The sequence below is a fragment of the Mixophyes fleayi genome, chromosome 8, assembly GCF_038048845.1.
Source record: "Mixophyes fleayi isolate aMixFle1 chromosome 8, aMixFle1.hap1, whole genome shotgun sequence".
Classification (NCBI taxonomy): Eukaryota; Metazoa; Chordata; class Amphibia; order Anura; family Limnodynastidae; genus Mixophyes; species Mixophyes fleayi.
In genome coordinates, this window is record NC_134409.1 from 131,545,473 (window position 1) to 131,566,352 (window position 20,880).

Genomic DNA, 20,880 nt, shown 5'->3' on the forward strand with positions numbered 1-20,880 from the left:
GTGATTTGCCTAATTAAGACTCCTTGAAATACTGTTGCACAGCTTGTAATGTGTACACTTGATCTTAGGTAGTTCATCCAAAATCCGATGAGCAGCGATGTCGGCTACAAGAAGCCTGCAAAGATATTTTACTATTTAAAAACCTTGACCAGGTAAGAGCTAATTTCTACTTGAGAATGTCTCCGTTCAGATTTCCAGTAGCCGTATTTCACAGACTGGTCGGTTATCAGGACCAATGCTTCTCCTGCCCAAACTGTCTGTGTGTCTTTTCTGTTAAGAAAAATAAATGTTTGTAGTCTCCTAGACAAAAGCACTCACGGTTCAGTTTATTCTTCTAATTTAGGAACAGCTGTCTCAGGTTCTTGATGCAATGTTTGAACGGAGAGTAGAACCTCAGGAGCATGTTATTGACCAGGGAGATGATGGAGATAACTTCTATGTTATTGAGCGGTAAATATCTTTTGCATTTTCTTTTCCATTGGAACATGATCCTTAATTATCATATCACAATGCCTTATGCTTTTATTCACAACTTTCATGTTGATCTTTATATAAATTTCACATCAAGTGACAGTCAACTATAGTTTTACAGTGCCTGAATATGAACTTGGACATATTGTTTAATTTTTTAAAAGCCTATTTTATTTTCTGTAATTCAAATGTTATGGACATAGTGTATCTAGCCATTTGGTACATGTGAAGTGAATAAGTTGTGTATGAGCGGATGAGTTGTCCCTAAGCACAAAGCACATGTCTATCTAGATGTAAATGTTTCTGCCTTCTGTGGGAGCAAGCAGCAGTTTGCTTTTGCCCGTCAGTTCATAGGATATATATGCATATGAAAATGTATCTTGCAGCAGATGTCATATGGTTGTAAATATAAATAGCACTGCTCCTGTAGAAGATCTCAAGATGTTTATTGTAAACTTGTTTCCGCCTTAACAATGTTTAAGTTATGACTGATAAATGTAGCCACATTTCTTTAACTGTTTGTCCTATTGTGTGAATTGTGAAGCTGATCTGGACATTGCACAGGTGCTCATGCAAATCACTTTAGGCAATTGAACCTGTTCATCCAGAATAGTTGTTCAAGTATTGGTCACCTTGTGTGTGGGTGTTCAGTGTCACCTTTACTGTTAGATTTTGTTGTTTAATACAAATTGACTATGGCTGACCAAATTATGAACAGATCCTGTTTTTTGGCAGCCAGATCTGTCGTTGTGTGGGCAGCTTTAGTCTAACATAATCATCTTGCTGCAGGGGCATTGGTGGTGTGTGTGTGCTGGCTGTTGTGCTGACTGACCACAAAAAGATCAAATCATTGTTCATATCTGCAGATTGTCTGATTACATTGTATTGTGGTAGTTTAATTAGACATGAGGGCTTTGTGTAGCTGGCTAATGATATACAAACACTTTCTGTAAAGCTTACATGAATGAAAATGTACATGAATCATTCAACTTCCTTCATATACCTTTTATAAACTTGTCAATGCATGCCAATGTTTGTCATGTAAATTGCAAATAGGGAACTATTTCGGGCTAGCTAGTGAGTTTTCTCTTTATTTTGTGAAGGCCATTTCTGAGTAATCGCTGATCTGTTTGTCATATGTAAAGCCAGTTGTAGTTAATCACCAACAATGGAAGTATAAAGACTAGTCTGCGTATGTCTCGAGATGAGAGGTTGAGAAACCCTTGTCCTCTGTGGAGTTCATTTAAATTTGTGTGAGGTCTTCTGAATCTTTCTAAATGTTACAAATTGCTTTTAACAAATAAAGAATTATCCTTCAAAGTATAATTTCGTTGTGCTGGGGGTGTGTGAAATTTGCATATTAGCTACACTCAGTCACTGGATTTTCCCTTCCACTTTTCTTCTCTTCTCATCCGGTTACGAAGCAAGTCACATGAACCTATACTGTCTGCCTTTACTGCCAACCTTAAATGAGAGTATGTTCTATATCTGAAAACACGTAGTAGAGACCTACACTGCATCCACAGTATACTTGGTTCACTCCAAGGACCAGATCTGTGTGGTTTTTTTTTTTTACTCACGTTTATTTGCACTTTTTAATATTAAATGTCACAAATCTGTATTTTCATTCTTTTAGAGGGCAATATGACATTTTCGTATCTAGAGATGGACAGTCCCGCTGTGTGGGCGCGTACGATAATCATGGTAGTTTTGGTGAACTGGCTTTGATGTACAACACTCCTAGGGCTGCGACTATCGTTGCTACAACTGATGGAGCACTTTGGGGACTGGTAAGTAAAATGCAATAACAAAAAGTTAATGCTCAGCTAGAAAGTTCTTATCCACACACCTTGTCATAATGGCCTTCTCAAAGTCACTGGTGTATGGGAAACGTCTCACTGAAAGTCATTGAATGCCTTTTTTTTAGAAAAAGGAAATAATTCACTACCTGTCAAAACAGGTTACTGAAAAATGTCTGATGACCCTGCATTGCTGGAGCTGTGTGTAATGCATTTATATGCTTAGGTAGATAAACTGACATTTAAGTCATGGAGCTTAGGGGTTGCTTGACTTCCTGTTTAATGGGTTTGTCCTGGACAGAAGATTAATGAGTGGAGTTAGCAAATAAACAATAGTTCATTTCCTGGTACTTGTTCTTTGCGTTCCAATTCTGTTTTCCTTCTGCGTGTTCTATTGCAAGCTCTAAGCAGCGTCCTGGCTCATGGTTTACATGCTTGGTTTGTCTTTTGCTCTTTAATATAATGGCCTTGGCTGCTAGTATCTGTAAGCAATATGCCTGTGAACAGTTGGCTCATTGTATTCTTTATATAATAAAAACTTGGTAGTAAATAAAGTTCTTGGACTAGTGGAAAAAAGTGAACTTTCAATTACTAACTTATTCCGTTAGAGCCATGTAGTGATGTTGCTGGGATTTGACATGTCCTCGAGTACATAACTGATATTAATCTGGTTTGATTGCATTAATGGAACTGTATAATAGCAATAATGTACTTTGGTTAGATCTCCATAGAGATATAGATGTATATTTATATATGCATGTGTGTTTGTGTCTTTGTTACTTTTTAGAGTGGTTTTCCACGATGGATAGAATAGTGGCTTATAAATACATTTTTTACCTAAGCATTTTTTCTTTCCAGTTTTGTTTTTGCTTTTTATACCTTTTTATATTTATATAATCAGACCTATTTGTATTATCCTGAGATGTGCCAGAAAACTGCTCTCTGGTTACTATTGCAGAGACAATGACACTGTGTTTCATAGCCGGATATATGGCTGAAAAGCACTAAAGGAAGCTTGTAAAATAAAGCAATATATTTAGTTGTACAAGCCAATGCACATACAAACTGACTAAATGCTGCAACATTGAAACTCATTAATGAGACTAGGTCTAGTTGTTGACACCTTCTTGGTGATGGTCCTTTACCCATCGGCATTGCGTTACATATCCGTGACACCACATGTCAGCCTGATCATATTTGACATGGAATGGTTAACTAGCGCTTGGATTTGGAAGGTGTCGATGGAAGATAATCTATATGTGAATGGATCAGACAGCATCCAAAAATTGGTGGCAACACAAATCCTCCTGACAGCAGTGCTAATATTAGTTGCTATAGGCTCATTGGTACAGTGGCGGATCCAGGGGGAGGCGATCGGGGCGAGCCGGGCAGCACACTGTCCCTGCCTGTCAAGGTTGGACGGACCTGCACATACTGTGCAGCCGTCGACAGCCTAAACTGTTAGAAAGGGGCGGGGCCTAAATCGCCCCCACTAAATCGCCCCTGGTACGGTAGTTTTCTAGATCCGCCCCTGCATTGGAACCAACCAATGCGTTCCATTCACATACCAGGTTACATGCTTTCACTAGCCTTTAATGCAATTAAAAGCATGCATTTTGGCATCCGTGGACAAGGGTTGCAAAAAAAAAAACAACAAAAAAAACAACAACCCCAACAACCTTGTTGTAGTAACCCTGTTTATGATGGATTTGGTTACATTTAGTAGTCTAGCTGGCGCTCTCAGGTCTTTATGTGAAATTTGTACAACAGGATGCATTATACATTGGTCACATGGAGGGGCACATAAGCTGTGCTGTTTTGGGCAAGTACGCTCTGTTGTGTCGGCAGGAAACCAAATATAAAACCATCAAGTTTCCTTTCAAATCCAGGACCTTTCTTATAGTAAATTATACGTTTATGTTTGTTGGTAAAAAACAAACAAACTGTGCAACACTTCACCGTCCTTACTAATGCTCTATTTTATAGTAGCTGAGGATAGTGAGTTTTAAGACTTATGGATAAACAGTACCACCTAGTGGATAACTTGGGCATGACTTTAACGTTTCTAATTAGTATGGAAAGGGAAAAGTGTAGACGAGGGTGCAGTACACCAAAGGCTGCTTTGTTGACAGATTCATGTACTATTCTGTGTTAGAAATGGAAAAACTTGCGAAACGTGCTTAACTGGTTTCGACACAACTTTTTGGTTTGTAGAATGTAAAGACAGGAGTATGTATACATTTGTTGTTAGAAATTTATTTTATTAAAAATACTCCACACATACGCTCACATTGGTCTGTGCATAATCTGTTGTCGTGTTAATATGGTCCATGTCTGTTATATTTGGCTTAGTTTCCACCATATTACTCTGACACACCTATGTCATATTCAGTGTCCTTTTATTTCATATAATGTATAGCTTAATGCCATGCATTGAAAATTTGTTATGTTGTGAGCCCAAAGCGATTCTGTCAAGGTCTAATTAATTTGGTTGAACAGGACTGAATCTGATTGACCCAATAACAGTCCCCCTCTGCTCCCCCATGGCAATAGTTGTGTGTCCTGACCTCCAAACAAGCAGACCTCTCTAAATGGACTTTCGACATATGGCTAAATTGGCCACAGATTTGACTGAATGTGTCTGGTAGCTCTTTAAGGTTCACACACATTGGTGCTCAGTCAGTTGTATACCATCCAATTCTTTGTGCTGTGTATGCCGATAGTTGATTGCAACTTGAACAGATGTAAAAACAGGCATCATTGATGTCTATTGTAAATATATTGTCAGAACAAACTGACACTTTTCCAAATGCATGACCATCCAAAAATAGATCAAGCTGCGTTCCCTGTCTACCAAGCGTTTGGGGGAAAATGCTATGTTACAGCACTGTAGACGTCTGTGCCAGGAACCAGTTCCAGTAGTTCTGTTGTGTTTACATGGGAGCTCAGGCTGGTAGTGTGTGGGGAAAAGTGTGGTACATGGGCAATGCCACATCCATGTTTTATATTTTTTTTTTTTGCTTAGGACTCTCAATTTGTTCAAAATGTCTGGCTCCTAACTTAGTCTGTGCCTAACAAAACATTAAAAGGCTTTTTAGGTAATTGTTACCGTAGCACTCTAAAACACTAAGCGATTCTCTAGTGGGTACAAATAACAAATGAGCCATAGTGTGCTCATGTTTGCCGAACAAACTGTTTGTTACGAAATCTGTATGTTAGACTTGGAAAATACTACAGAAAATTTCTCTCAATGCGATATTATTAGCTAATTTACCTATTTTAACAACTGGGGAAATAAAGTCCCGTTCAGCATGCCCATTCATGTATCCACATTAAAAACATTTTACAAGATCATAACAATCGGCTGAAAATATCTAGACTCTGCACACTCCATAGAGGTCTATGCACACTGCTGACTGTGATTGCATACACACTGCAGCATTGTATCGGCATCGTTCCATTATTTAACAAGGTTTTTAGTCTGGTTTCAAAATCAAAGATACGATTTACTATGGATAATCTTTAATCGTTTCAGCGTACACACTAATGCAATATCAGGCCGAATGGACGTTTATCATGTGATTGACCCCATAATGTGCTGAAAACCCTGTAATTTGTACCCAGCCTAAGTCTAATCAAATGTTCAGTTATATGCTGAGTAGTTTAATATGGGAGCATCACATTAAAACTATGCAACCGAGCTAGGCTTGTTGTTTTACGATCTCTTAAAGATGTCCTCCTAAATCTTTATTTTAATAAAGAACCAGTGCTTTCAGGGAAAAGTTTACCCCTGATGTGGGCCACCTCTGGGTCTGCTAGCTGTTAGGACCAAGGCTTCTCTGTAAAGTAAGAATTAAAGAATGGGTGAACATCACCTTTTTAAAGATAAAATAAAATAAAAATTCTGAAAACATACGTCTATACGAATTGTATACTCTTCCAAATGCATAATGGTAAAGCACGTAATAATTGTGGGACTAGGAACCTCTTTGCTTCCTGGTCCCCAGGTTGTTAGACAGCTGTTCTGGCAGTGCGCATGTGGTACTATTTCTTGGTGATCCTTATGAGTGAGGCCCGAGCCAAAAATTTCATATGTTCTATTATGTGTATTGCTTTTATGTCTGCTCTTACTGTTGCTGGTCCTACTGTATTTTTCAGGACCGAGTCACCTTCAGAAGAATAATTCTGAAAAACAATGCCAAAAAAAGAAAGATGTACGAGATCTTTGTAGACTCTGTGCCCGTTCTGAAGTCATTAGAGGTACGGCTGATTTACCTCATGTTCCGTAGAAAGTAGTAATGTGTATATTAAATAATGTTTGAATGCTTTTATAATTTTTCTATTCTTTACATTTGGAATGTTTACTGTAAATGAGTGATTTGTGTGACAAATTCTTTTATTTTAGCTTTCTGAGCGAATGAAAATTGTTGATGTAATAGGTGAAAAGAATTATAAGGATGGAGACCGCATTATTGCACAGGTAAGGATTCTGCCCTTCACTTTAACTACATATAGCAACGGCATAGAATATACTCTAATAAATTGTTTGTGACTAAAATAGGTTTGTTTCCTAGGGTGATAAGGCAGACTGTTTTTACATTGTTGAATCGGGAGAAGTAAAAATCATGATGAAAAGCAAGGTATAAGATTTATTTATTTTTATTGCATGTTTTAACATGATGAAAATTTATTATAATCCCTGACCCCATTATGCAATTTCCTATGGTTGCAATCATTTTCATGTATAGAATGTCAGTACAAAATCAGCTTGTTAGTCACTTGGTAAGAGGGAGTGGCTTTCATGGAAATGTCACATTTGGGTAGCCCTTATTGCGTATCTGGTTTCTTTTTTATTTTTGTAAGTTTATCATCCCTGGTCGAGTGTATGTTCTGTCTGCTTGATTTTATTTTATTTTTCTTTTCCTAAGCATTTCTCTACCCTATGCCACACTGAAAAACACAGCTCTTCACCAACCGAAATTAATTATTCCGTTATCTCCTGTAGACAAAAACTGGCCAAGAAAGTAACCAGGAAGTAGAGATAACGCGATGTAAAAGAGGACAGTATTTTGGGGAACTCGCTCTTGTTACTAACAAGCCCAGAGCAGCATCCGCATATGCAGTGCAGGACGTCAAGTGTTTAGGTAAGAGACTCTTCCTCCATGGCAGACTTATAGTGATGGGATGGTTTTACACTGGACTCCATGTCTAACCTGGCTCACTTGTTTACAGCCAATTAAAACCTATAAATGTTGATGGTTGTCATCAAATTTTGTCCCAAGTCCAAATAAATAATTGACCACTTAAATTCTTACACGTATAGCATACATATTTAACACTTTATCTTACATGTGTAATACATTTGTAGTCTATTGTAAATTATATTGCAACATTAACTGTCCGTGACGTTATATCCATATTAAAAATACGGTTGTCCTTTGTGTTATAAGGAATTATGTACTGTGTACTACGATTATAAAAGTAGAGATCACCTTGGAACATTCTGCTGAATTCAGCTGACTTAGGATCACTAGTGTACTAAATGCATACAGATATATCGTGGAAAACATACACAATTGTGGGATCTTTTCTGGTGATGCTTGTTACATTGGGTTTTCTTTTTTGTTTGTTTTTTTTCTAAAAAAAAAACCCAAAAAAACACTAAATGTAAAAACTTCACAGGTTTCCCCAGGCTGTGACTGGCATTCTGCACTTCATTAAATTTACCAGTGCTCCTCGCAGTGACTGTATGAGGACTCATGTCTGTGTGCAGCACATGATCTCCAAGCAGCATCCATTATTTTCACTGCATTTATATTTCTCTGGACGTTGCTTCCTGTATGACCTTGTTGAGCTATAAAACCTGTTACATACATGAATATAGTATATAAGCGTCTTTCTCCCTTTCAGTTATGGATGTGCAAGCCTTTGAGCGACTACTGGGCCCTTGCATGGACATTATGAAGAGAAACATCACCCATTATGAGGAGCAGTTGGTGGCATTATTTGGTTCTAGCATGGACCTTAGAGATCCAGGAAAATAGGCACCTTGTTACCTTAGTGCCTTCTCTCTGTTCAAGACGCAGCACAAGAGCCGCCTGTCACCTACACACACAAGGGGCGAAGAGCACCATAGAACAGTTACTGCTGTGGTTGTCTTGGGCATTTTTTTTTTTCTTTTTTAGGAAACGAATAAAGAATTCAGCACCAGAGGCCGGGTAGAAATCCAACCTATACCATCATTTTGCTGCTGAGATCCCATTATTAGACCACCTAAAAATGTGCCTTTCTGTTTTTTACTTCCCTGGTTAAGAATGGCATGTTTGGCATCAGTGCCTATTTCAAAGTCTCAGATATTTATGAAGTGTATTGCTAGTATTGACATCCATCTTCTTACAAAAGAAAAAAAAAATTTAGACTTACAGTATACAGCAAGCTTGTATTGACTTCTACAGTTTTTTTGTTAGTTTTCTTATTTCCAAATTGTTTTCTGTGTTGCTCTGAATTACTTTGGTCAAGTAAGTTCCGTAGAATTCTTTTTTTTTTTTTTTTTTGCCACTTCAGTGAGAAATGCTTTATAACGTTACAGTATCCAAGTTCTGTTTTCCTGCATTGTGAAAAGTTTTCTTTACAACAGCCTTTTATGAGGAAGATTATGAATGCTGACTTGATTTGAATAGGATTGCAGTATAACTTTGATTTTTTTTTTTTTTTAAATCCCCTTAATCAAAATTGAGTACCATATGTAACATATAACTTAAGTCAGCGTTTTTGCCAATCTTCAGGGCCCTAAATCTTTACAAGGAGTATTTAAAACGTATCCTACCCACCTGTAGAAAGTGGTGTTTTTAAGTAATGCGTCCTGCCTTCGTCCCTGCTGTAATTTGAATTAATCCAGCTTTGGACATGTTAATCGGATACCTGGACGTATTGAGATTTTCCTTTGTCCTGTGCCATATCCACAACTGAAAACAGAGCCTCTTGCAGCCTGGGTGGCTGTTTCACCCTCTGCTATTCCCAACAGCAAATTTACTGCTCTGTTTCCTCCGGGGTTGGTATAACAATTTTAGAACACTTTTAACTTGAAGCTATTTATGCAAGCCCCCTTTTGATGGCTTTCTTCCATCAGTTTCCCTTTTCTGTGATTTATTTATATTTGGTACGTATTTTATCCTGCAGGAGTCCATAGAAAAAGTTGAGCTCCGCTGGTAGAGGCATTCCTTATATTCTTCTTTTTTTTTTTGTCATAATTACAATAAACTGATTTTCACACAAATAAAACCCCAGCATGGTTTTGATATTTTTACTGTGTTCATTATTCACTTTTCTACGTAGTGAAATTTGTATGCTTGTCGGGCAATAATTAACAAATTCAGATATGTGGCTTTTTTTTTATTTTTTTTTAATGCGAATGGTCTAGACCAGGTCTGGACAACCTGTGGCTTTCCAGGTGTTTCAAAACTACAAGTCCCAGCATGCTTTGCCATTTAACGGCTGGCATAATGTGCTGGAACTTGTAGTTTTGCAACACCTGGAAAGCCACAGGTTGTCCAGGCCTGGTCCGGCCTACAATCACTAGTGCAGTATGATACCCGATTTCTTTGTGATCAGACAATGGCCATGCTTTTCCAGTATTTCATATCATCTGGTGGTAGTTTGTTTAGAAAGATCCATTGACATCTTGCTGTGTAACTTTAATTTCTCAGCCTGTAGTGATTATGCGGCAGCTTAAGCGAGGCGTTAAATGATCTCTTGTGGCTAATGTTTTTTTCATTTGCTGATTGTGTTGGACAGAAGTCTTTCATGTATTGCCAAAATGACCATATGAGGTGCTGCATCTTATAATGTAATGGAGAATGGGGCATTACTCCTCGACATTGATCATTCAGTGTGGCTGTTCCTTAATACTCTTTTTATATGGGGCATTTGAAGGAGATATAATTTAGTGATAGTTGCTAGTTTACACACAACTCATTCTTGCTATGTGCAGAAAGAATATTAAAAGGTTTAGAAGTATTAGTAGGTAAAGTGGCTAATTTCAGTGGCTCGTGCCACTTTGCCCTCTACCACATCATGAAGACGAGGTAGGAAAAGTGACAGTGCATTTACCACCCCTCTTTAGGTAATATGTGTTACTATTTTCCTAGCCACAATGCTTAGTTTATCTTTATTTCCTGATTTTTAAAATTAAAAACATAAGTAGAGGCAATACACTCTATTTGAATGAAAAAACAAACCTATTTAAGTAGAATAAAATGCTTTTGATGACTAAATAGAGCAAACGTGCCACTAGGGTTTGTTCTGTTGACAGGCATGATTGCATATAATTTAGCTTATTTTAATTTACACCTATCTTATTGCAAGTTCATGTATTTGATTTGGTAGAACTAAATATATGCATTTTTATATTGCAACCCAACGTAGTCAGGCTAAATATTGAGCCTGCAAAAATGACTTTGTCACCCATGAATGCTTTTACCACCAGAATATATGTAGAGGTCCATTATTATGTAGTGATAAACTTGTTAATTTCAGCCATGTTTACTGTGGATTTTTCTTCCATTTAATGTTGAACGACAAAGCGCACGATGATCAAATTGGGCTGCACGGTGGCGAAACACAAGCCAGAGAGAGGTTTAATAAGAGAACTCAGCAGCAAAAAGTATCTAATAATGCAAAGTTCATGAGACTTTCGGGGAAGTATCGATCTTTTCTAATCTTGCTTGTAGTTGTGCTGTCGGTGAGAGGAGCTTTTTCTAATGGTCACCTGTATCCTGGCCCGACTGTAGTTCTGTTTTTATGTCACAGCACAAATTTCACATTTTAAAAGTATATATATGAAGATTGTTCATGTTCGAATACACAACTGTCTTTAACAGTTACGCAAACAAAACAAAAAAAGCAAAAAAATTCTTTTGAATGTCTCCTTTCATTATCCTGTTTCCAATTATACCTGTGACTTGTTGTTGATGTGTATGTAAAGCATTTTTGCCAAAATATATAATTTTTTTTTTTTTTTTTTTTTTTTTTTTTAAGCCAGATATTTTTTTTTCCAAGTAGTTTACTCTATTTCTGAAAATGTCACCTTAATCTTATTTTTCTCCTTGAGGCCTTCCTTTTGGTTTATACAGATATAGATATATATATATATTTCACGCTACAGGGCTATGTTGATGAACGCCTGAGATGTCCTCTCACGCTATCCGTAATTCAGTGTACGTTAAAAGTACACTAATATTTTTACCCCGTTTGCTTATACCAACACAAAAATGTATTTCTGCCTAAAAGAAGCTACCTCAAGGTGTTAAGTGCTTTGCAGATTTTTCACCTGTACACCCCCCTTCCCCCAACCACATGTTACTGCTAGTTCTGTGTACCTGTCACTTGCGCACACAGTGCAGGCAGCCATTTGTTTGCTGAATCATTATTTGGCAGAGAATAGCGATATCAAGTCATGCTTCATCCCTCCATGATGTCATTAGCTCCTTCCTAGGGAGTCGATAGGCTGCATTCTTAATTATATTGTTTCAGCCCAATAAATGGCGGCCTCCTGTTTGTGGAGGTGACAGATACAGTTTAAAAGCTTTTGATTATGTCTGTTGATTGGAATTCCTTTGTTTTTCACACTCCAACAGTGTTTTACTGAAGAAGGGAGAACGCAAACGTCAGTATTGAGCTCCCTGCAGCATTACATGATAGACTCCTTCCAGTGGAATTTCTCCTATTTAAACTGACGTTTTATTAATAAATGCTGAGGTTCTTATCTAGCCGTCTTGTACATAGTCTTTATTCTCTCGCTACTCTTTTATACACAGCTTTCATCTGAATGGAGCACACTGTTTTTCTCACATGGGTATTTGTTTTTCTCTGTCAGCTAGATGACTACAGAGCAGGTGTCCTGGTTCTGTGTATTGCTGGTTAGCCATTTAATGGAATGCACTTGCGTGTGCAGTGCATGCAAACAAAGTAAGATGACCAGATACTGTTTTGTTCTTAAAACTTTAGCTCTGGATCTTACTCTGTATATTTAAATGAACAGCAGTCGTGTTGATTCTGTCCATTGCTTTATTTTTGTATTTGAATTCTATTTTCAAAAGTAGATCTCATCTTAAAATTTATTTATTTTTTAATTATTTTCTCAACAGAGCAGCGTTACAATCAACTCATTGTGAATAACGTGTCTTTGTTTGGCTTCAGCTTGGTTTTGCACTTCTGAAAAAAATGACTGACAAATACGAAAGAGAGCGCAAGTGTACAAATGTAGAGGTGTATGGTATAGGGTCTAGAACTGTTGCCAGCAGGTAAGATGGATTCACTATGTGTCAGTTATGTTTGGGTTTTAGATTTGGAGTAATACAATAAGCATATTTCCATACCATTTATTTATAAGTAACATCTTTCAGTGCCGCGTAATGTTTTTCCTAAAAAAAACGCAGACAAAAAAATGATGGCTGTAACGGGAACGCTGTACGTAATGCCAGCTTGTTACGTTTTTCCTGACTCCACAGCCAGTCCTTCAGTCAGTGGATAGCAAATAATCAAAAGAAAGAAAGGAACTGCGCTCAACCCCAAAACGGCAAGAGCAGCAACAACTCGGGAATCCCTTCCTGTATAACAAACAATGTATAACCAATATAATGCACTCAATTGCCTAAGATACACTAATTGTATAGGTGATTGCTATAATACTGAAAATAGGAATATTGCATGACACGAATAGTGCAAAACAACATAGTATAAACCAATTGATTTAATTGAACAAAGGACCAAACAATGAAAATAATAGACAGTGTTGGTGCAACAACCAACAATGATTAATAAAATAAGTAAAATCCGATAAAAGCAATGTCCAAAGGCTGGTAAATATACAACAATGGAAGCTTAACAAGCAACCATTAATTAGGTGGATTAAAGTCCATAAACGGCAGTCCAAATACTCACAACAGTCTAAGTCCCGGTGAGAAGTGAGTAATGGAAAAGCAATAGCAATACCTCACAACAATCCCAAGTCAGGATGCAGATAAACTTCAGATACCTGGTGGTTGATGATCTAATCCAGGGGGCATCGCGGCTGTAGATGGTGTGACAGCCGATAGCTAGCGGTGGAGCTCGTAAGGATTGATAGAGACTGAGTTCCTAGCAGTAGTGAAGCATGGAGATGGAAAGCCTGGCGTGCGCAGTGGAACGCATAGACCGGATATCATGTTGATGCCACAGAAGTGGGCGTGTCCAAACGCGTTTCACCTGCGGGGCAGATTTCTTCAGGGGATGCTGGATAGCAAATAGCACAAATTTACATTATGAGGAAAGAAGGGCCACATTAAGGCCGGGAGGTAATTGAAAGTCACCCTGACCTCTGTGCATTCAATGCCATAGGCAGCGTTTTGGTAAAACCTGAAAGCAAGAAATATGTGGCTAAGGGTTCTATGGTAACTGTGGCTTCAGATCTGTTTTGGTGACTTGTTAATCATTAAAAACACTAAAGCAAAGCATGAACTTGATGCCAGTTGGTATGAATACAAAACAAAAAGAAAGTTGTCAGCGCTTATCCTTTAAACTGCATATCTGTGTGTGTCTAGCAAAATGAAAACATGAGGTATTAGTTAATATTTTGATCAAAAGACTTAAGCCTGCATCCCACGTCAAGGTTACCTCATTATATGCAGGTCCTACACTGGCCTATATGCTTTAAACACTATTAAAATGCAGTTAAAATCAGATGCACTCACCTCCCAGGTAAAGGGGTTTACATCTAGCAAAGGCTGGCTTGTGAGCCACACCCAAATGTGCCTTAAATAGGCTTGATGGACAGCTGCTATGACAAAAAGGCAATATTTTGAAACAAAACCAGAGACAAATATTTGTATGTGGTACCAGCTGGTACCACATACAATATGGGATATATACTGAGCGCGGGCTTATTGCCAAGCAGCTGGTACCATATATAATGTGGGATATACCGAGCGCGGGCTTATTTTTCTCCAGTTGGTATGAAGGATGTGGTAAGTCACTGCTTGCAGGAGAAGAATCATTTTTATTTTTCTGTGTTCTGTCCAGTAAACATGCAGATCCCACAGTTGAATACATCTACTTATCAAGAGTATTTATTAATACAGCTTGTGACTTGCTACAGCTTTCTACCATGTCCCTTTCTCACACACAATATATTTGTGTGAGGTCCGGTATCTGTCACATTCTCACCTCATTATTGACAAACCCTGCACCATCTGGAGGAAAGCTGCAAAAATCACTTAAGACTGTACAATGCAAGAAATGGAAAGTGTTGCCCAGAGCCATTCAAATAAAATTGATTTTTTATCTTAAGTGACATGCAAACTGATGTATGATTCAATTTAAACCCTGAAATGAAAACTCATGAAGGGTTATGTTTTGTTTTTTTTTGTTTTTTTTTTAAATACAGCCTACAATTTTATAATGCATAAAATTCTCAAAGCATTTGGAAACTTAGATGATGAACCATTTTTTTTGTAAACTTTTTTTTTTTTACCTGCTGTCTTAAATAAAACCATTACAGGTCAGTAAATGTTGTTAAATAACCAGGGTATGCGTTACAAAATAACACAAATATTTATATATTACATAAATCGCTATGTACTGAGCATAAGTTAACAAATAATAAACTAACGTCCGCAAGTACCAGTGGAAAGCAAACCAACATCGTAAAGAGACCATGTAAGTATGGGAACATAAAGGGATTGGAACGGACTGCTGGATTTTATGGATTATTATGTTAAAGGGGAAAAAGAAATAGGGGGGGAAAAAAAAAATAGAAAGGGGGGGGCCCCTCTCTATATTTGATGCCGAACCGTTTTAGTAGCACAAATTAAGCTGGAAAGAACTTGAGTTGTACTGGACTTGAACCACCACATGGAGACTGGATGAATAGTTCTTCCCATAAACTAATGGTTGATACATTTCATTAAAATGCGGCAGTCTAAACACTGCTTATGTGGAAACCAGGTTTCCACAGTACTTGCAGTATAGCCGTGTCTATAATCTACAGTCTTTCCTACAATATGCATAGAGTTCAGTGGACCACGATTCGGCACAGTAATTACACCACTGCCAACATTAATGGCTGGAGCATTTTGTTGTACCCATCTTCTTTTTCAGTTTCCCATGTGCCTTTTTGGGTCTAAAGGTAAAAAACTTCTATCCATACTTGCAAGTTAAACAGTACTTTGCTGCAGTGTCCTTCTCTTGTCTGGTCTGGCTCACCGCCTGTAACATGAATGGGGTGTTGTACTGCAAGTGTTGAGCATCTGTCAATCGTGGTACACAGACTATTGGAGCAGTTTAGAATTGTCCATCTCTGTAGACTGTACCAGGTTAGAATGAACTGGGTTTTTCATGTTGTCCCTGCTGCCACTGCCTGTCTCTACTTCTATTATGAATGTAGAATTTAACACTTCTGTGCTAATTGTACTAATAGACTCTAGTAGCTGAGCACTTTTAAATCCAACTTTTAGTTTACACCTGAAAAGAGCACAATACAGTAATCTCACAATAATTCTGTGAAATAATTTTTCCACTGGACAAAGTAACAACTGATTGCCCATTTTCCTGCATCCAGCTGAGAATATTTGTGACATGTTTGTGCATTTCAAAAACCTCGATATTCAACATGACACGACTTTCCCTTAACAATTTTTCAGTGTGGCTGTAGATCCGTCATTTCTTTAACAATATTAGTAATGAACTCTCAGCCATTGTCACTATGGAGGATGTGGGGGCCGCAAACTCTAAAAAAAAATAACTTCAGCTGCTTCTTTCAGTGACTCCATATGCAAACATTCTGTTATCTTGATAATTCCGCAGCCATTTAAATGATCCGGTTCGGGCAGATGGCAAATGAATCAGATTAAGTTGTCATCACAAAATAGATTTGGCTCAGAAGCTTTCCCTTCAGAACATAATTTGGCCTTTGTCATCATGTCCACATTATAAACGTTTGGTTTTTCAGAATCTTCAACTTGTATAATACACACAACTGGTTCACTGTGACCTTTCCACTTAAATATCACTGTGTCCTCTTGTCCTGTGTCCATGACATGGTGCTGTCGTGATGTGAAAACATCCAGTTGTGGAAGCTGCTTGTGTGTCCCTGACCTCCCGGATAACCTCCAGTACATGCTCTTTAATACAGTTTTGTTTTTGGGTTTTTTCATTAACAAATTCTGTTCTAATACTTTGTCCCTTTAACTCCTTTAAATCAATCACACTCTATGATCGGAGCATTGCCATTTAAATCACAATAAGGTGATATTTCACCGAAAATGTCATTCTATGATTGTGGAATGATGAAGCTGAATCCCTGCCCTTTGCTTTTAACAATTTGGCTGGATGTTGTACAACTAGCTACATGTTATAATTAGGGAAAAGGAATTTAGGTATATCATATTAACCATTTAAACTATGGAAGCAAAAATAAAATAAGTATCTGCTTTATATAAATGATGAGTAAAAGCAGGAAATATTAATAGAACAGTCAAAGAATGGAAGGATATACCTGAGGTGAAAGGCCAATAACTGATAATATTAAAGCAAATCATTAGTGTAAATGTAAGTATAAAGTTGTCCAGAGAAGTATAAGAGCAATGTACCCTATTGGCAAGTTTATTGTATAGATTATGGAATAGATTTGAGATGTTCTTAAAAACATATTGAGGGTACAGATGGTTCATATTGAAAAATTCTCTCCTAGATCATCACACAGGAGGAGAGTTTTCCATGTTTGCCTTTGCAGGCACTTTCTCACTTGGAAGTATTTATGAATGCTTTGCATTAGGCATTTAAAAGATATTTAAGACTTGCGTCATTTACCAGTGCACTCTGGGAATTCTTTAAGAATACAAAGACAGATCATTATTAACTGCAGTTTAATAAGACAAAAATTACAATGCTTATTGAATAAAAATACAAAACTCTCCTTCAGGTGAGAGGAATAAAACAAATGGTCACATAATTCTGAAGCCTGTGGCGGGTTAGACAATCTGGCCATTTCATCAGTAGAAAGACAGACTGAAAACTCATTGTTTTGTTTTTCTGTATTTCATTACTTTCTCTGTAAATGTTAATGAAGTATACAGTATAACTCCACGTGGTTAGGGTAGTGTATAAAAACTCTGGACTGCCTTGGTTGCCTATCCAGCATGGCTGCAAGTGGAGCCCTCACTGACTTTGAAAGAGGGGTGATTATTGGGGACATCTGAAAGGAGCTTCACTGCTAAAACCTACCAATGTTTCACGAGCAACGGTGTCAAAGATCATGTCTGCATGGAACAAGCATCATCGGCAAATAGCAACAGTTGGCAGAGATGCATAATCCCAACATTCTGATATCCGTGCAACTGACTACAAGTTTCATAAAAAATAAATAAAAAAAAATGGCCCAGCAAAATGTCCACAGAGCAGGGTATCCTAGCCTGGGTGCAGTGCATAAACTGCTCATATTGGCAAAGCATATCTGCGAGTTTAGTGCTGCAAAGAGCTCAAGCACTGGACTTCTGAGGAAGTTGATAAGTTCAGGTAATTACTATAAAAGGACATGCATATTTTTTATTTTGTATTTGCATTTTTAGTATAATTCAACAGACTGACTATGGATTATTTATTTAATTTTCAATAACTCATGATAGGCCAACTTAGAGGAAATATTTTTAACAGGAGATTTTTGTGATAGAAAAGCATCTGTGTAATATCATACTTGCCAACTCTCCCTGAATGTCAGGGAGACTCCCTGAACTAGGGGTGATCTCCCTCACTCCCTGAAGAGTCTGGCATTCTCCCTGATGCTGAGTCAGTACAAGACGTGGTTGGCTTCACCATCTGTGGCATGATGATGACACAGTTCAGAAATTGTGTCCTATGTCCATGTATTGATGCCTATGGAGGTGGCCATTTTCATGGAGACCAAGGTTTAATCAAAGACTGACAGGTAAGACAACATGCCTTCAGTAATGGAGACAGAAATGTAAAAGACACTTCAGTCTCTAGAGATTCATTAGCTGCTTTTCTTAAACGCATAGTTGTCTACGCTCCCGCAATGTCTGAGAGACCTCCCAGGAGAGATGGGCAACCTCCCGGTTCTCGACCTAGCAATAGATAAGTGGTGGGGGGCAGGGCTTAACTCAAATATCGTGTCATCTTAGCCCCGCCCCCTGCTGAAATTGCCCAAAATTGTGACAATTGTTTAGGGCGGTGTCAAAATGTTGATTCATCAAGCCCCGCCTCCACACACCCATCTCCCCCGGGATCTCCCTGAAGCCAACGAGGAATCGTTGGCAAGTATGTGTAATATCAGTTGCTTGGATAATGTGTTGGTTGCTGCACTTTGAACAAAGTCACTTGTATTTGCTGCAACATATGGTATAGTGTGAGCAGAAATGTAAACTGCGATCAGCCGAGTGCAAACATTACAGATGTGCTTCCATATAGAAGAATCTGAACAGAAGTGGTGCATTGGATGATTTCACCAGCCACTAGATGGCAGCACTTGTATATCCATTGCTTTAGCTTAAGTGCCTAATGTTTTAATATAAATGTATCCAGATGGTGCAGCGTTGAAGTATGCTTTTATTTGATTCACAACAGTGAGCCATAATAAAGACCTGTGTTCTCATGTTTGTTTAGTGCAGATCCTGGAAATCCGCTGTGACCATTTATTTGGAAACATTTTGAAAATTTATATTAGTAGAATACTTAAGAATGTTGGTGTTCAGAACTGTGGTACCAACTGGAAGATGCATGGAGGTATGTCCTGTTCTCCTATATATGTACTCGCACAATATTGGCTACATTTATTTCTTTAATGATCAGCACCATAACAGGCTTAAAACCTCGTCATTGACAAAAGTGAAAGAAGGAAAAAGCCTAAAATTCTAAAGAGCTGCATAGTTTCAAAGCAGTGCATAAACTAAATCTGAAATATTTAAAGAATTACAAAGTTCAATTTAATTTTAGGTTCCATAGTGCTAAAAAGTAGCATTATTGTAGATTTACCTGGGGCGGCTAACCACACTTCAAAAGTTTGATTGCCAGTGGGTAATAGACCTTAATCCAGCGGTTCCCAAAGTGCGCCGCGGCTCCCAGGGGTGCTGCAGCGCTGTCACAGGGGTGCCGTGGCCAGGAAGAAAAGAAAAAAACAAAAAGTTACCCATCAAGCGGCACCTGGGACCCAGCATCCTCCTCTCTCCTCGCTTCTCACTGAATCTCAGGTGTGACGTCATCACGTCTGACATATTCAGTGAGAAGCGGCAGGAGAGAGGAGGATGCTGGGTCCCGGGCGAGAAGACAGTAGAAATAGAAGAAAGAAGGCCAAGTATGATACGTAAAGAAAGGGGAGGGAAAATGGTGATAGAAAACAGCAATGGAGGGACAAACTAATGAAGGAGGGCACAGAGTGTGGGGATGAAGGAGGGCACAGAGTGTGTGTGGATGAAGGAGGGCACAGAGTGTGTGTGTATGAAGGAGGGCACAGTGTGCGGACGAAGGAGGGCACAGTGTGATGATTTTTGTACATGTTGTTTTATTTTTTTATCTTATTCCTCTTAGTATTAGCTGTCAATTATTCTTTGACACAAATATAATTGAAAAAAATATATAAAAATATTCTTTTCCCTTGGATTTATGTGTATTATTTTTGCAAACAACTTACTAAGTATTTCTGTCCTGACCTAAATATTTATTACGTTATTTTGACCCAACTACTTATAAAACGGGACTGCTCGGTAATTGTTTTGGAGGGGTGCCTTGAAAAAATTATGGCGACTCTAAGGGTGCCAAGAACTGAAAAAGTTTGGGAACCACTGCCTTAATCTGTTTATATATTAAAACCTCTTTACAATAGAATTGTTCTCTTTTTCAATACCATCCACAGTTTTAACAGCAGGTGGCGCCATGTCATTTTGTTATATCCATCGTATATTACTGTGTGCACTGCAGTGATGGAATAGAATTACTCTGGTCCAGTCCTCAAGTACCAGCAATGGATAATGTTTGCAGCGTGTAGCATAATTACTAACCCAGTAAGTGACTTGTATGGGGTTTATTTGAGAAATCCTGCCATAGAGCGGAACAACAAAGAATTCAAATTTTATTACCATTATTATCTTTTATTTATAAAACGCCACAAAGGGTCCTCAGCGCTGTACATAGAGCATAGGTAAAACAGAACTCTGTTTTTGTTGTTTGTACTGCCCTGCATGCAAAGTGCAATTAAAATCAATTCAGCTGTGACCAGGTGCACAGGGCAAAGGGATATAGGTGAAGTCATCATCAACATTTATTAATATAGCGCCAGCATACTCTGCAGTGCTTTACAATTACAGGCTGGCATTGGCGTATATTTTTTTATTTAAAATCAGCAACAAATGCAGGGAAAGCAGTGCGCAAGGTTCTTTTTCCTCTTACCAGTTATATTCGGAGCAAAGCCTGTTCAGGCCGAGCATAATAGCACAGCTGATGCGCTGTCATAAGAGAAGTGCGAGGTCTCCGGAAAGACTGCCACTCATGCGAAGCAAGTAAGCTCACTATGACCTTCCCATCTTTGGCAGATTGTCAACCGGTATCGGCAGATAGGTCGAGTGAT

At 38.2% G+C, this 20,880-nt stretch overlaps 1 protein-coding gene across 1 annotated transcript in view; it reads left to right on the plus strand.

Moving 5' to 3' along the window:
• PRKAR2A (protein kinase cAMP-dependent type II regulatory subunit alpha) overlaps positions 1-12,037 on the plus strand; it is a 29,039-nt gene extending 17,002 nt beyond the window's left edge. Inside the window, exons 4-11 of the mRNA XM_075183591.1 lie at positions 69-152; positions 344-450; positions 2,108-2,261; positions 6,429-6,530; positions 6,676-6,750; positions 6,845-6,910; positions 7,276-7,414; positions 8,181-12,037. Coding sequence (XP_075039692.1) covers positions 69-152; positions 344-450; positions 2,108-2,261; positions 6,429-6,530; positions 6,676-6,750; positions 6,845-6,910; positions 7,276-7,414; positions 8,181-8,314 — 861 coding nt within the window. The 3' untranslated portion in view covers positions 8,315-12,037. The remainder of the gene's footprint in view (positions 1-68; positions 153-343; positions 451-2,107; positions 2,262-6,428; positions 6,531-6,675; positions 6,751-6,844; positions 6,911-7,275; positions 7,415-8,180) is intronic.
• Positions 12,038-20,880: the final 8,843 nt, after the last annotated feature.